Source organism: Chiroxiphia lanceolata, chromosome Z, assembly GCF_009829145.1.
Source record: "Chiroxiphia lanceolata isolate bChiLan1 chromosome Z, bChiLan1.pri, whole genome shotgun sequence".
NCBI lineage: Eukaryota > Metazoa > Chordata > Aves > Passeriformes > Pipridae > Chiroxiphia > Chiroxiphia lanceolata.
In genome coordinates, this window is record NC_045671.1 from 54434053 (window position 1) to 54449894 (window position 15842).

Below are 15842 nucleotides of genomic sequence, written 5' to 3' on the forward strand. Positions count from 1 at the left end.
CCTGTTGTCCTTTCTGTCTTCTACAGGCTCCTGTCCCCATCTCAGTTAGAGAGAGGAAACCTCAGGCACAGAAACATGGGATTTTTGGCCAGTCTTCTCCTGGGCCTGAGGCCCTTCTAAACATTGTATTGAACACAATATACGTACACTTGAAAATTGACTCTTGCTTTACTTTAAAACTGCCGTTTCATTACAGGTTGTGCTGTCAAGCCCAACAACTAACCTACCCGTAACAGTAGTATGAGAGTAGAACCAGGATAGCAGTGGGTGTTGAAGTATTTTCTAACTAGAAGAAAGAATCTGACAGCACAATGTTGGATTGCTTATATTGCTTTGATGATTTTGCAAGACATCTTTGCCTTTTGTTGGAAATGAAGGGCAAATCTGTTCTCAGGCTCTTCTTCTTCCCTACTTTTCAGCCTTAACCCTATTTGCATCTCCTCCCCCTCCTTCCTTTTTTTTTTTCCTTTCTCCATCCCCTTTAAGTTGTAATTCAATCTCTTCCAACTCATGATCTCTTTTCTTTTTTTGGCACTCCCTCCACCCTCTCTCTCATTAGTTTAACTTGAGTTAATTAGGAATAGTAGGCAGCCCTCAATCTGTTATGTGTTAAAACAGAACAATCCAAAACAGAGGCACAGACACAGCTACGTGATTTCATTGTCTAAGGGAGACAGAAAACCAGTGGGGATTCTCTTATCTAGACTAACATCTTCCCAATGGTTAATCTAACTGGCTTTAAAATGTACCGCAAATGCAGATCTGGGATAACAATCTTTCCCTGTTTCCTTTTCTTTCCTTTTTTTTTTTCACTTCATCATTGGCAAGAATGAGTGAATTGGATTGACATGGAGGTGATAGAGGAAGAGAAATAGTCTACATGTCAAAATGACAATGTATATTACATGGTTAACAGAATGAGTGGTACGTGCAATGGCTGCGGGTATTTTCATCTGCCATGTTGTACAATAATCTCCTTTTTTTTTCCCCTAAGTGTATCATCAAGATCACTTGCAATTCCATGCAGATTAAGTGTTTGCTTGAAGGATCTCTTTCTAAGAGTAATATCATTGATAAATGTGGAACTGAAACAAGTATTCACTTGTTGCTGTTACTGAATTGTGTATATATAGAGGTCATGCCTGGTATTCTGATCGTAGTGCTGATCACAGACCTTAGGGCAGAGCGTGCTGAGGAAGTGAAATATAACAGATATAAGAAATCAAGTCCTGATTCTAAAGGTAAGGCCTTGCATTTTTGACTGATTACATTCTTTGGATGAAATGTATGCTTAGGAAAGTCAGGTATAACTGTGAACTAATACAAAAATATATGCCTGCATTAAACATACGTATATCTGTGAGTACTTTCATATATGTGTATGTAAAAACATAAAAACATAAAATTTGAATCCTTAAGGATTGTCATATAAGATTCATGAACTATTGACAGCCACACTTACAGTAATTGCTACATTAAATTGCTGATTTTGTATGTATGTACCTTCATGTTTATGAAGTTCCATGGCAGTAATTTGTGTTAATAATTTATCTATTAATTAGCAATGCTAATGTAATAATGCTTTAAAATTAAACAAATCCCATGGTCCTTTTGAAATCTGATATGAGGATGTAGAATGAAAAACCTATTGCAAAGAAAAGAGAGGAAAGACATTGAAAGTACTGCAATAAAAATGTCATTGAATGTATTAAGAGAAAATAATTTCCTTTCTGCCAAAACCATCTCTTTATGATAGAAAAGACATTAGACTACTAAGGCACAAAAGGAATGCTTAATGAATGACAAAGTACAAGCTTGATTATCAGAACATACAAAAGTAGATAATATTCCCTCAAAAAGACACCCTTGGTGGTTTTATTGGGGGGAGATGTGAGAAATTTCTAGCTGGACATAGTCAACATGAGACCAAACATCTCCATAAGGAGATGTTGCAAGAAGCTTAGGAGTTTTTCACAGTTTATTGTTAATATACTGTTTATTTATTTCCTCAACTATTGGTGCAATTATCTACAAACTTCAGGTGAGGAGACAGATTTGGCCCTTAGAATATTCTTCTATTTGATCTTTTCTTTCTATAGTAATGCAAAAATGTAGTGATTACTGTGGGTATGCTTTATATCACAGATGAAAAATTATACTTTTTTCTCCTAATGAATCAAAAGAATTTACAGTAACACCTTATTTCAGTATTGATAATACTGTTTAATTTACCCAATCTTTCTACATATGTTTTAGATCACAATGTGAGTGTGGCATAAGAAAATCCAAGACTTTATAAATCCCTATACTCAATGACATTAATAATTTTATGCAGTGATGCCATTATTCATTTTACAAAGTTTTGACATGAGAGAGTATATCAGTTCCAGTGTTACATGGAAACCATTAAACTTGTATGAACTTATATATAAATCCATTATTTAGTCAGAAAGTAATATAGTAGAGGAAAATAGTGAAACTAAATTAATCCAGTATCTATCAAAAAGATATCTAGAAAGTGCATACCATTAGAAAGGCAGAAAATAATTGCCACTTTATTGCACATACAGTAAACATACTGGTATTTTTTTCAAGAGTAAACATATATAACCCCCCACATGCAGCAGATAAGAACCATGGTTCCTATCATTTCTTGTAGCTTTCCCCACATCAAACTCACATGCAAGCCCCTGTAATAGTTTCATGCCTAAACCAGCACAATTTTCAGTGCAATCCGCAAAAAACTCCTTTCTTCCTTTAAAATATAAACTGATATGGCAAGAGTAGGGGAAAGACAGTGCTGTGGTCTGAGAACCATTTTGGTATGTAATAAACCAGAGCAGGTATTTGTCACAAGCTGGAATGACTGGAAGATTATTATGTAATGCAAAGCAGAGCCACAATCCTGAGTGTTCTCTATTCACTGCTATCTATGAAATTCAGTTCAGACAGAGTTTTGACAGAAAGCTTTGTTTGAGCCGTGCTCAGTATGACACACTGTGAAAGTTTCAGAATGCAAGATAAGATAATAAACAGCTACAGAACGAAAAGAAAAGTAACTTAGGAAATGCATGGGTAATGCAAAAGGTGGCTGTGTCCTGTGGCTGTTAGTGGCACGCAGTGATTCATATGTGTGGTTGTCTAACCCAAAATACTAAAAAAGCATAAAGCCAATAGTTTTATATAATATCCTTTAAGAAACACTGCTTTGAATTGGATTAATAACTTTGATACTAAAAACTCCAGTAAATAATTTTAGTGTGATGACAATTTATCATGTGCTGCTAATGCTTACGTTTGCTTTGCAGCTGATTTTGCCTTATTCTTGAGACACATAGAGATAGATTCATAAGGACAAATATACTTGTAGGAGGAAACAGTGGTGTTTTGACACTTGAAAAAATGATATTTTTGGATTTGATATAGTGCTAAAACTCACCTCAAAATTAAAACTCAGTCTAAGAAATATTTAAAAATTTAGACAGAATGCTAAAAAATACATAAAAGCTAATACTGCTATCTAGACAAAAATGATGCAGGAAAACAGAAAAGAGATAATGAAAGCAGAAAGGCAATAAAGCTCATAATGTTTGAGCTGTAGCAGTAGAATTTGTGAACTCAAAGAATTTTTTTAAGCTAAATATAGAAGAATATTAACTATAATCAAACAGAGTCATCTTGTGCCCAGAAACACAGAATATTAATTGGATTGCTAATTTCCTCAGAAGCCAGGGGTTCAGTAGAAAGTTTTGATGATTAGTAAGCTTCAATTTGTTAAAAGAGATGCTGAAAAAAGGATTTAGATAGTCAGTACATCTTACTGTACACAGAAATTTTTACATCTTCATATAGCAGCGAAAAATCAATAAACAAGATTTTTTTCCCTCTTTTGCTCAGAGATTTTTGAATGTTTTCATATTTTAGTCCTGGAGAAAGACATCTGAAATTATTAGGACAAAAAGCAGACATATTCTTACTGTAATGAAATTAACCACCCAAAATATCCTTTTCTTTTTTGAAGCCAGACCATCCCTTTTTACAAACACTCCCTTTTTAATCCACTGGCAAGCTTCTGCAAATGCTCACCATCAGGCAAGGTGCTTTCTATGTTTACTATTCATGCTGAATTTTCCATATTGGCTGTACAGCCATAGGCACAAACTGATTTGACAAATGCCTTTACATAATACTCAGGTTAGTATCTCCTCTTGATTGCTAGCATAATGCTTAAGCCTAATTTGAGCAAATAAATTTAATTTGTCTTTTTTTCTAATTTCTATTAGCATGAACAGTTATTCCAAAACTAGTAAAGAAATTTTAGCTCCCTAAGAAGTATCGTCTTTTCAGACCAAAGCAAGCAGCTTTTTTTACTTTGTGTGTCAGATCTGGGGAAAAACGAGAAAGAAAATAGAGAACTTTTATTTGGAGGTATTCGTAAAGTTATGACACTCTCAATTTTTGTGTTTTGAATTTTAAAACTTTTTTCCAAAACAAATTGTCATGGCTAATTTTGAGAAATATTCTTTGTGGTCTTTGTATAAACTGAACAATGAAATACTGTACTAAAGTACATAGCCACAGGAATATGTTGTCAGTGTGTATTATTTAACAAATTCTACACTTCAGTTTATGATGGAATTAGGGATTGGATAGGACAAAAATGGATGAATCTGAAATGCCATATCAAAAATTCACTCATTAACTTTTAGCAGTTACCACTGCTAAATAGTCAGAAAGTTATTTCTCTACGTTCATTTTTAAAAATTTAGTAGATTTCATGTTGACTTGTATTTAAATGCATTATTTGTACAACTGTAGCTTCACTAAAACTACACATCATAGTCTAATAGAACAAAATGTTCGTATTATTTTGCTTTACATGCCATCAAAAAGAGAAGAAATGGGAAAATAAATCATGAGACAAATATTGTCAACAAATTTCACACTTTGTCTTCCAGAACTTCTTACACTGCTGTCTATGATTAAATATTTTTAATTGGATTACGTGAACTGAAAATGCAGTTCTTCAAATACTGAACATTTCTGAACTGTGAGTACTAAATGCATTGATAAATTTAATTCCATATAGTGACAACTTATTGGTCTTCTTTTGACTTAATATGAACTTACATGACTTTTCTAGTTAGTTAAACCTGCTCTCATCTTACAGTTGTTCTTTCTCTTCATTGCAAATTACAGCACTTGAATCTCATATAATTTCCCCTCAGCGGACAGATATTCTGTAGTTTTTCTTAGAACAATCCTGAGTAGAAACAGATTTTTCTTTGCTTTTTGCAGAAATATGACATTATTCTTTTCCACCATTAAATGTCCTTTGCAATGCAGGATACTTTGCAAATGAATATATAGATAGGTTCGGGTTTCTAAGAACTTACAATACTGGAAGATATTAGACAAGTACCACACAGGCAGTACACAATCATTGCAAGTATTTTTTTAATTTGATTTCTGACAAGAAATCACCTATGTAGATTTTTCCGATTCAATTTGATACTGATGAAATATTAAAAAAGGGAACTTAGTCTTATGAAAAACAGACAAGAAACAAAAATAGATGGTAGATTCCATTCTGATACTGCAGTTTCATTGGTGCAACAGTTACTCGTGAAAGAAGAGCAAAGCATTATTATAGTGCACAGAGTATCTAGCTGTTGACTTTACCACTTACACTTGCAGTGTACTGCGGTGATTTAAAACAGGACAGAGGGAAAGGAGGTCTACTAAAGAACTGCTAAAGTGAAAAGTGTCAGTGTTAGAAATGAGATTGAGAGCCCCTGTATGTCCCTAACTACTGCGAATAACTGATTAGAATACAATGTTTTTTAAAATGCATTTGATGCAGGTTTAACTCCAGCTTCCAGCAATTGATACATTTTACAGTGGTTTTGGGAACATTTCTTCTCAAAAGACACATCGCAGAGGTATGGATGATTATACACTGAAAGAAAACAATAATTGTCTACTTGTGCACTCAATGAGGTGGCCAAAGGAGGATTGCGCCATCATTAACCTATAATGAGAAAATATTCAGAGTGCAAACTATGAAACCAAAGTTTCTTATTGACATCTTTCGTAATAAGTTTGCTTACATTCTCTCAGCTTATGTAGTTCAATACATACAATTCTCTTTTATTCTAAATCATATCTTAGGCCATAATAGCTAAATCTTGGTCTATCAAAACTTTATTTATTTTCATTACTGTTTTAAGTTTTAGCTTATATGTAGTGTGGCAATGCCTCCTTTCTCTGCTGCTTATCCCTTCAATCTGACTTATTTTTTACCTTCTGGTAAGGTGAAAGCTTTCATACTTGCCTATGCCAAATTAATACAAAATTCCAGGTAAAATTTTGAGAAAACATCAGAATTTTATTTAGTTTGGAGATGAAATTTTAAATCTTTCTTGGCGGTGATAGCAAAGGAATAGTTTTATGCAAACTTTATCCTCAGCAAAACATTTATGTTGGTTGTTAAAGGCTAAATACTGTCTTCTACTGCCTGCAAAATTTCTGTGTCTGTGGAGTTTGGCAAGCTAACTAAACAAGAAAGTGTAGCAGCAATTTAATTTTTCAAGCCAGATTTATAACTTTAGCTATATGCCACTTATTTTTCAGGGAAAAATTGTAAGGAATAAATAGCAACTCTACTTTTAGCCACTCTATCCTGCCCTTGGCTTATTTTTGGCCCTGCTTTCTCCAGAATGTCCTGATCATCCAAGTAAATTTCATCTTATTACTATCATTATCACCTCAGAGTACAACTATTATCCAGGCAATCTATAATTCAAAGAACTTTTTCAGTACTTAGTATAATTATTGTGCATAAAACATAACATGCTCACTACCAAAGCAGTATGTCAGAGAATATGTATTTCACATGTACTTATTTTTCTTAGGAATAAGAAACGTTAATATTCTCAGCTTTCATAGTTTTCCTTACATAAAGTGGCAGAAAAAAGGTTTTTAATTATTCTGCTGTCATCTAAATGGTGCAGTGAAACCAAAATAGATCTCTTTTTTTAAAAAAAACTTTAAAAATATATTGAATTCCTCAGAGTTTTTCTTTAAAGGTCTGAATGTGTTTCTTTTTGTGGGACACGTTGGCAGCAGCAGCCATATAATGTTACACACAAATTGTATAAAAAGGGGGTTTGTTTACATTTTTAATTATATAGATTACCATGGGCCTGGGTTCATAAATGATCACAGCTTTAGCCTAATGTTACACAGTATCAAGTAGGATGGAGAGCAATCTGAGAGTGTAAGGTTTAATATGTTCATGGAAAGTGAAGCTGAAAATACCCCGCGTCTTGGACTAGAAAAAAAAAAAGCAAAAAACCCCCCCACACCCCCCAGAAAACCCCCAAACAAACAAGAACAACAACAACAACAAAAAACAAAACAAAACAAAAAAACCCCACACATACAAAACCCCCCCAAACACCAAAACTTAAAAAAAAAATAAAAATTGCTACTTCTATTTTCTTATAAATTCTGTAACAATCACAAAATATTTGCAGGCACTTTTTTCCCCCTCAGAATTACAATACACATTATACTGGACTACAATATTTCTAGTTCAAACATCCTTGTTCCTTAGAGAAAGAATTTTCCTTCTTTTTCTAATTTTCTTCTTAGAAGAGAAATGGTGAAATGGTTTTACTAAAGGAAACCCAAAAAGGATATCTAGTTCTATCTATATCTGCAATAACCTGTATATATATACAAATGCACACACATTTAGCACATCCACAAAACATACTTCTAATTTTAGATGAAAAGTGAATGTCACACACCTCATACCAGGATACAGTTTTCACTGTAAGCTTGGCTTCTTCCAAGATTTATTGTTGCTAGATTTGCAATTGTAAATCTGCTGGCTAACACATTTCTGTAACAAAGCAGAAGAGTAGTTCCCAGAGTGTATGTTATTTATCTGATTTTCCTGTACTAGGATGTTATCATCTATTTTCCATTCTGAAACGAGTTCAAGGGATCAAACAGAAATAATTCATACAGATATAATTCAAATTTGTCACATCTCATATTCTTTTTTAAATACAATTATTTAATTAAATGGTACACAGACCTGAAAGCTACTCCTTCATAAGATTCACAAGCCAATGGGAAAAGTTTTGGTAGCATTCAGTGGAAGCTAGACTAATCATATAATTTCAAAAATCTTAGTCAAGTGTTTTAGCTTTTAATTTTCACTCACCTCTGATACTAATGAGTATAGTAGTATAATATTTCTATCAAAACCCACATGAATATTGGATTATAACCATGACAAAGTAGAGAAAAACAGGGATTACAAATTAGAAGCTAATGTGGTCAGTTCACTACATCTAAACTTGAAATTAAGATTTAAATTGTAGGACAGGGAATAATGTCAGTTTTACCAATTGCCATAAAAGGAGAGCAGATTTTGTCAGCTGGAAAACAGAGATTCTTCATAATATGCTGCAAAAACATTCTATATTGAAATTTGTATTCTGAGCACTATTACTCCAGACCACAGATGCACAGATCTACAAACTGGTTAAAGTTCACTTTTCATTAGAAACTCCAATCTCTGACAGGATCCACAGAAACCTCCCTGAAATTTGCAAACAAAGACAGGACTTGCTCCATATTATTTGTTTGTTTGTTTAAGTCAAAATAAACAGTTGGGTAACAGAGGAGGTGGAAATCCATCAAAATCCTCCATTGACATTATAATACAAGGGAAGTACTTGAGTGTCACAGTCATTCTGGAAATGTAGCATGATGAATCACTGTGCCAAGGCTTTTTTATTTCTAATAAGTCACATTTATACTGCAAATATGGTTCTTTCTTAGCTTTTCTCATTACACTTCAAGTGTTATAAAGGGGACTTTTGTTCTGAAGATTGTTTGTCTGCTGCGTGGTTTCTAGATAGGTCTGTAGGAACTTTCCGGAAATAATAGTGGTAAAAGCAAGTTGGGGGGGAGAGACAGGATGACACAAATAAATCATTAAGGATTTCATATTATTTTTACATTGGTTCAATTGCAACTTCAGTAGACATCCTATTGATTGCAAGTTTTAAATGCTGTTATAGCACTTTACCACCCTGATGTATGGAAAAGGTATTCATCTTGAGTACAAAGATTTATGCTGTAGCAGTCCTCCACTTTGCACTGTAACAATAAGGCTTACTGTACTTTAAATACAAAGCTGTTACATCCGCAGTTATGAACCACTGGCTTTCACAAATATAGTTTTATAGTTGCTTTTTGCTTCTTTATTGTTTTCTGAAACCTCAGTTTCCTCATGTTTTTCAGCAGGTTAGGGGGTTATTTTACTGTAAAGATCTCAGGACCCAATATATCCTATACCAAAACCCACAAAAAATAAATCTTTCAAACCCACTGTAATTATGATGCTGCTGATTGTTAATATAACATACTAAGATCAAGACTAATAAAAACCAGTGTAAGGAAATTAAGATATATGCATTCAGAAAATTGTTTTTAAATATTAACAAAAGAGGTAGATATTAAATATATCTTTGACTTTTTTTTTTCATTTTAGCTGTAACTTTTTTTAGATGCTCTTCAAAACTTTAAAAGTAGAAAGGGTTATTTTGAGACTTTCATAACTGAAGAACACAATTAATATACACAGGCTTAAAAAGCACAACATAGCAATTATGTAAAATCAGTTGAGGCCATCTAAAACTTGGCTTTGAAACAAAGGTTCATGGAGGAAATGCTGCAAATTACTTGGCAGTAATTGCTGCTAACAACGTAAGTTAATAACTAGTGTTGGGTCTGATTCTGATCTAACCCTGACCAGTTTTTGCACTTGCACTCTATTGATTAGCACCAAATTATTCATGAAGTTCACTGATAAGAGCTTTTATCTGTGACCTGTGGCACAAAAACTTTCTCCTTATTCATAATCAATTGTTTGAAGAACCTTTAAACTATTCCATTAGTTATTACTTGCTCCCCGATTTGAACTATGTACGGAAAAAAAAAGTTAAAAAATAGTTTAATTTTTAACAAGAAAAACAGGAATAAGTTTGTTCTGAGTCACAAAAATATATTCTAAATATAAGTCATTCTATGCTGAAAGTATAATCAAGAAAATTGTATTCATTTATTAACTAATACATTGTTGTGATAACACTGTTCTGTGAAGAGTTCTTATTTTCACAGACCAGATATTCTGTCTAGTTTTCTCAAAGAAGTGTTGCATAAAAGTTATAAATGTTCATTAACTTTCAGCAAATAGTTAGAAAAACAGTAGACCTCTATTAATGTTTTAATTAAATAATGTCCTCCTGACAAGAAAATTATTATAGCCTAGGTGAAAAACTTATACTTTTTCAGTTGTTAAATTATTAAGGGACTGTTTCTATGACTTTATGGCAAATATTTTATGTCATGATTGAATAATAAGTAATAATTAGTAGAGTAGGAAAAATTCTATTGATATAAGTAAAATACAATTTCTTATGTTCCCTATTTTAGCATAAATATAGACACAGACCTTTACAAGTCAGGTATATTGTTTTATAGCTCTTATTGCATTTTTGTGAGAATTTCTTTCTTCTCCAGAGACACGCATTTTTGATGCATGAGATGATAATGAGTTCTTTTTAGTTGTTTCTGTTCTATTGCCTTCTTCACAGAAACTGTTATCCTTTTCACTTTTGTCTGATTATCTGGTGATAAACTGAAGAAAAGAAAAAAACAATTACAAGTCATTTTAGTTTAAGGAAACAAAATATACTACCTGCTACCAAATATTTCTGTAAATTTTAGGAAATGCTCCAACAATTAAATAAATAGTCTTCTGATATATATTAAGAAGAATATTGCTTCTTGTGGCAATGTGCTCTGTAGCTAAATGTTTTTAAAAATGGTGTAATAATTCCTGAACCGCTACTCTCTCTCTCATTGCTCCACAATATATTCAGTTCCTTTTATTTTTGTCAATGATTTTGTGTTGCAATTTAGTCATTATTTTGTGTAGAAGTTGTCCTATATACAAAAATAAAACATCTGTTTCCAAAATCAATACACATTATGATTCATGTTACAGAAAATATAGACTACACTGAGTAGATGCCCAAGTAGCAGAAAGATAAATATTAAAAAATGTACTTATCATCATAGTATTATAGAATGGTTTGGGTTGGAAATATCATCTAGGTCCAACCCTCCTTGCCATGGACAGTGTTGGAACTACTTTCCACTAGACTGGGTTTTGCAGAGCCTCGGCAAACCTGGCCTTGAATACTTCCAGGAACGGGGCATCCACAACTTCCGGACAACCTGTTCTGGTGCTTCCCCAACCTCATAGGGAAGAATTTCTCTCTCATATCTAATCTAAACCTGCTATCTTTCAATTACAGCCATTACCTCTTGTCCTGTTACTACATGTCCTCAAAAAGTCACTCTTCCAGCTTTCTCATGGCAGGCCATCTTTAGGTACTGGAACACTGTTGTAAGGTCTCCTCCCCAGAGCCTTCTCTTCTCCAGGTTGTACGACCCCAATTCTCTCTGCAGCTTCACATAAGAGGTGCTCCAGCCCTGTGAGCATCTTTGTAGACTTGTTCCAAAAATGTTCCATGTTCTTTTTACAGTGGGGGCCCCAAAGCTGGATGCAACACTCCTGGTAGGGTGTCATGAGAGCACAGTAGAGGGGCGGAATCACCTTCCTTGATCTGCTGCCTCATTTCTATTTGTGCAGCCCATGATACTTCTAGCTTCCTGGGGCTACCAGTGTATGTTACCAAGACTGTTGACCTTCTCATCTGCCAACACCCTGAAGTTCTTCTCCTTAGGGCTGTTCTCAATCCATTCTTTGCCCAGCCTGTACTCGTGCTTTGGGTTGCTCCAATCTAGCTGCAGGACCTTGCACTTTGCCTGTTGAACTTCATGAGGTTCCTACAGGCCCATATCTCAAGCCTGTCCAGGTCCCTCTGGATGGCATCCTTGCTCTCCAAAGTGTTGACTGTGCCACACAGCTTGGTGTCATTATCAAACCTCCTGAGGGTACACTTGATCTTACTGTACATGTCGCTGACAAAGAAGTTAAACAACACTGGTCCCAACAATTTATTTACACTCCAGAGGCAATATTGTATAATTCATAAATGGTAGCTAGGAAGACGTCTCCCTGTGGTGGGTGAAAAAAATAAAGTGAAAGCCACCTCACACATCAGTACCTATCTCTAGTAAGGTATTTGTATCAAAGGTGGATAAATTGTCTTCCTTTATAGCGACCAATAATAATTATTCACACATAGCATACTGTTTGGATTACTAGGATACTGAGCTACTTTGTGTACTTTGGAATGAACAGATCTGTGCTTCAAAATATTTGTGCTTCTTACCACTGATTACAGAGAGTTGCTATATACATAGCTCAGATATAGATAACTGTATCACTATGATGTAAATTTGTTGAGGTGTGACCCATTCCATTGAGCTAATCATGATATATCATGTTGTTTCATCCCAACAAAATCAAAGAGTGGAAATATTTTCTAAAGAGGGGTTTCGACTGATTTTCTTCAGTAAACTTGACTTACAGAGCCACTGGTCCACAGTTTAAGCTTGGTGTCCCTGTGCTCAGTGATTATGTGTTAATACACTTCTACCCATGAGTGAGTAGGTGTTACAGACTTTTCTACCCTGAGCTCGAAGTTCCTTCCTAGGTGCTCTGTTCTCTCTTGCATTGTTGTCATACTTTGCTGTCTGTTATGAAAGGGATTTGTTGCAAAGGTCCATATTAATCATACAGGTGAACAGGGAGTGTTCGGTAGGTGTATGGAATCAGAAGAAAAGATCTTGCTCCACTAACAGGTGGGGCTCTGCATGAATGGGAAAGACATCCAGCTGTGGTTACGCACGCTTCAGTGTAGAAGAAGGAAACACTTACGTGTCCCTCCCTGCAGCAAGCGTATCTTGGACAAAAACATTATTATGGATTCAGCAGAGAATAGGCCTTGTGACAGCATCCACTATCAGCCCAAGCACTAGTAACAAGAAGTCATTCAGCGTCTTTGATACCAAGCTTACAAAATTAGTAGCACTAGTTTTTCTTGCGCTGTCTCTTTCCTCACTGCAGTGAACAAACGGAAGTTAAATCTGGCCGTTACTGGAGCAAAGGTGTTTCCATGAATCAGCCAAACAGTAGTTAGTATTATGACCTGTTTGTGGAGGTATTATAGAATTGCAGAATCATAGAATACGCTGAGCTGGAAGGGACCCATCAGGATCATTGAATACAACTCCTGGCCCTGCACAGGACACCCCAAGAATCACACCATGTGCCCATGAGCATTGTCCAAATGCTTCTTGAACTGAGACAGGCTTGGTGCTGTGACTACTACCCTGTTCCAGTGCTCAATCACCCTCTGTGTGAAAAAACTTTTCCTGATATCCAACCTACATCTCCCCTGACTCAGCTTCATGCCTTTTCATCAAGTCATCTCACTGGTCAGGAGAGTGAAGAGAATGGAGAATATTCTAACACATTTCATCATATGCTGTTATCATCCATGTAGCAAAAAGAGAAAGAATTTTCAGCAATTGAATTCAAATTTCAAACTCAAATACATAGTTATGCATCTGTCAGCTGCCTCACTCCAGGATTTTATAGGTCACAGAAATTTTATAATAAGTGAAGAACTGCTAATTGTGGTCAGAGATACCTGTAATTATATAAAAGAAAAACTTGGATTTTCAGAAATGCAAGATAGTGCTGTGCAGAAGCTAAAGGAATTTGTTCAGCAGCCTTGAGGATCTTGTCATTTTGATTTCAGTAATTCACAAATAGAGTTATGAGAACTTTAATATTCCACCATCTTTGGACTATAAATTTATAATGGCAAAAGTGGCAAAAAGTGACTACTCTTTCTGTTCTACTGCCATTAATGGATGGCATAAGGAAGATTAACAAAGCAAATAAAGCATTTCAGAATGAGAGTCCACAGATTTCACAAATCTCAATGATTTCCACTTTTAAAACATATTTTGGTGCTTTTGACACTTAGATCTTCCACTCCTGATTTAATGCCCATTTCTGTCAGTAACAGCAGGGAATCTGCTTGAATCACTGAATAACTCCCTATCTTAACTCCATGTATAATCTGAATTTGGAAAAAGTTGTTTGGATAATCAGGATTTTCAGTAACAGAGATATTGTCTAAATAGAGATTTTTCAAAGGATTTTTTTTATTATAAGGTTTTTATAAAGTGTAAGCATGTACTTAAGTATTAGAGACTCAGTCTAAATTCAGCATAGATGATGCAATACAGCTACCAAAGAGTCGAGTGTAACAGCATATTCTGTGCAACACCTATTCTAGAGAACTTTGGACAATAGTGTGTGAGTCACCATGGAAGATTATTAACTTCAGTGTTTTGAATTATAGCAACTTTGTAGAGGTTACTTACTAATTCTTGAACTGCACATTGTTATTAAGGTGAAATGTGAAAAAGTAGTGATTCAGGATGGAGGAAAAAAGCCACAGAATAAAAATAGCAGGAAGCCGTAATAAACAAGAACATGGTATACGAGGAAAATTACAAAATTTCTACACTAGGTTAAAAGCATTCCTAGGCTGAAAATAAATAGGAAAGTTATTGGAGACAGGATTGGGATGAATGCAAACAGTTTTGTCTAAGCAATAGTTTCCTAGAGAAAGGAGGGGAAATCAGTCATCAGAGAAGTTAAAGAGTTTATTGACATTAATGGTAATGTTTGGAGCAAGTCTCAACAGATAAGGTCCAAGGAAAGGGCAACTGGATTGCTCAAGATAGCAAGTAAACTTTTAAAGAGACAAGATTTTTCAACAATATACAAAGTCTAGAGAGAAAAGAAAGGACACACAGGAAGAATGGTAGTGAAGGGGATTCATGAAATCCAAGGAGAAAGAGGGAAACACACAAAAAAAATGAGGGCAAACTATGTGTTAAATGAATAAATGGTGTGGAAAATAAAGCGATGATATCCAGTATGTTTGGAAAAGGTGAAACTTTTACCCAGGGTAACATCTCTAAGGAGATTTCAGTTCATCCTTATAGACATGGAAAGATGATAAATGCTATCATTTTCCAAAGCAGTTATCATAATTCTAGATTGAATATTTTTTTAAAAAAAATCAGGAGTGCTGTGGTACATAAATACGAGAATGGATTTAGAACACTATCATTTGGGAGAAAGATCTTTTGTTTTACTTGAAACAAGATAAATCCACTGATCTCTGTTTTGTAGATCCAGTCAGGCAAATATGAGCAATTGGCATGTGAATTAACCAGAGACAACTCTTTGTGGCTAATGGAGAAAAGAGTGGCAGGAAGGTTATTAGAGTAGACATTAGTGTCTAAACCTGAAAATTACAAGGAAAAGTAAAAGAAAAAAAATTGGTACCCAAGGATAGGACTGAAAAGTTATATTCCAAATAGAAATGAATAAACCCTATTTAGATATTCTGGGGTTTGGATGAAATTCAAAGACATTCTCTAAGGCAGGCAAACACTGTAACCCAAAATGTTAAGGTCTGAAGGTACTGTTCACAAAACTTTAAAGTATACTGTTCTTTGCTTGGGTGTCTTAAGCCAGACAGCTAAGGCAGAAGACCTGAAGGATGCATGTCAAAGTAAGTAACGAGCAGGTAACCTTGGATATCAGGATGTTACGGCAATAGGAATGGTTGCTCTTCATTCACATGACAGGGTGAATGGCTGAAACTTGTTTAAGTTCACATGGCTTTTTATATTTCACTGAGAGAAGATTATCATGATAATAGAATTCTTTCTTATCCAGAAATAACTTGAAC

General features: G+C 34.7%; 1 protein-coding gene across 1 annotated transcript in view; it reads left to right on the forward strand.

Moving 5' to 3' along the window:
• Positions 1-264: 264 nt before the first annotated feature.
• Positions 265-15842, forward strand: part of ALDH1A1 (aldehyde dehydrogenase 1 family member A1) — a 50329-nt gene continuing 34751 nt past the window's right edge. Inside the window, exon 1 of the mRNA XM_032676169.1 lies at positions 265-1241. Within this exon, the coding sequence (XP_032532060.1) occupies positions 959-1241 (283 nt within the window). The 5' untranslated portion in view covers positions 265-958. The remainder of the gene's footprint in view (positions 1242-15842) is intronic.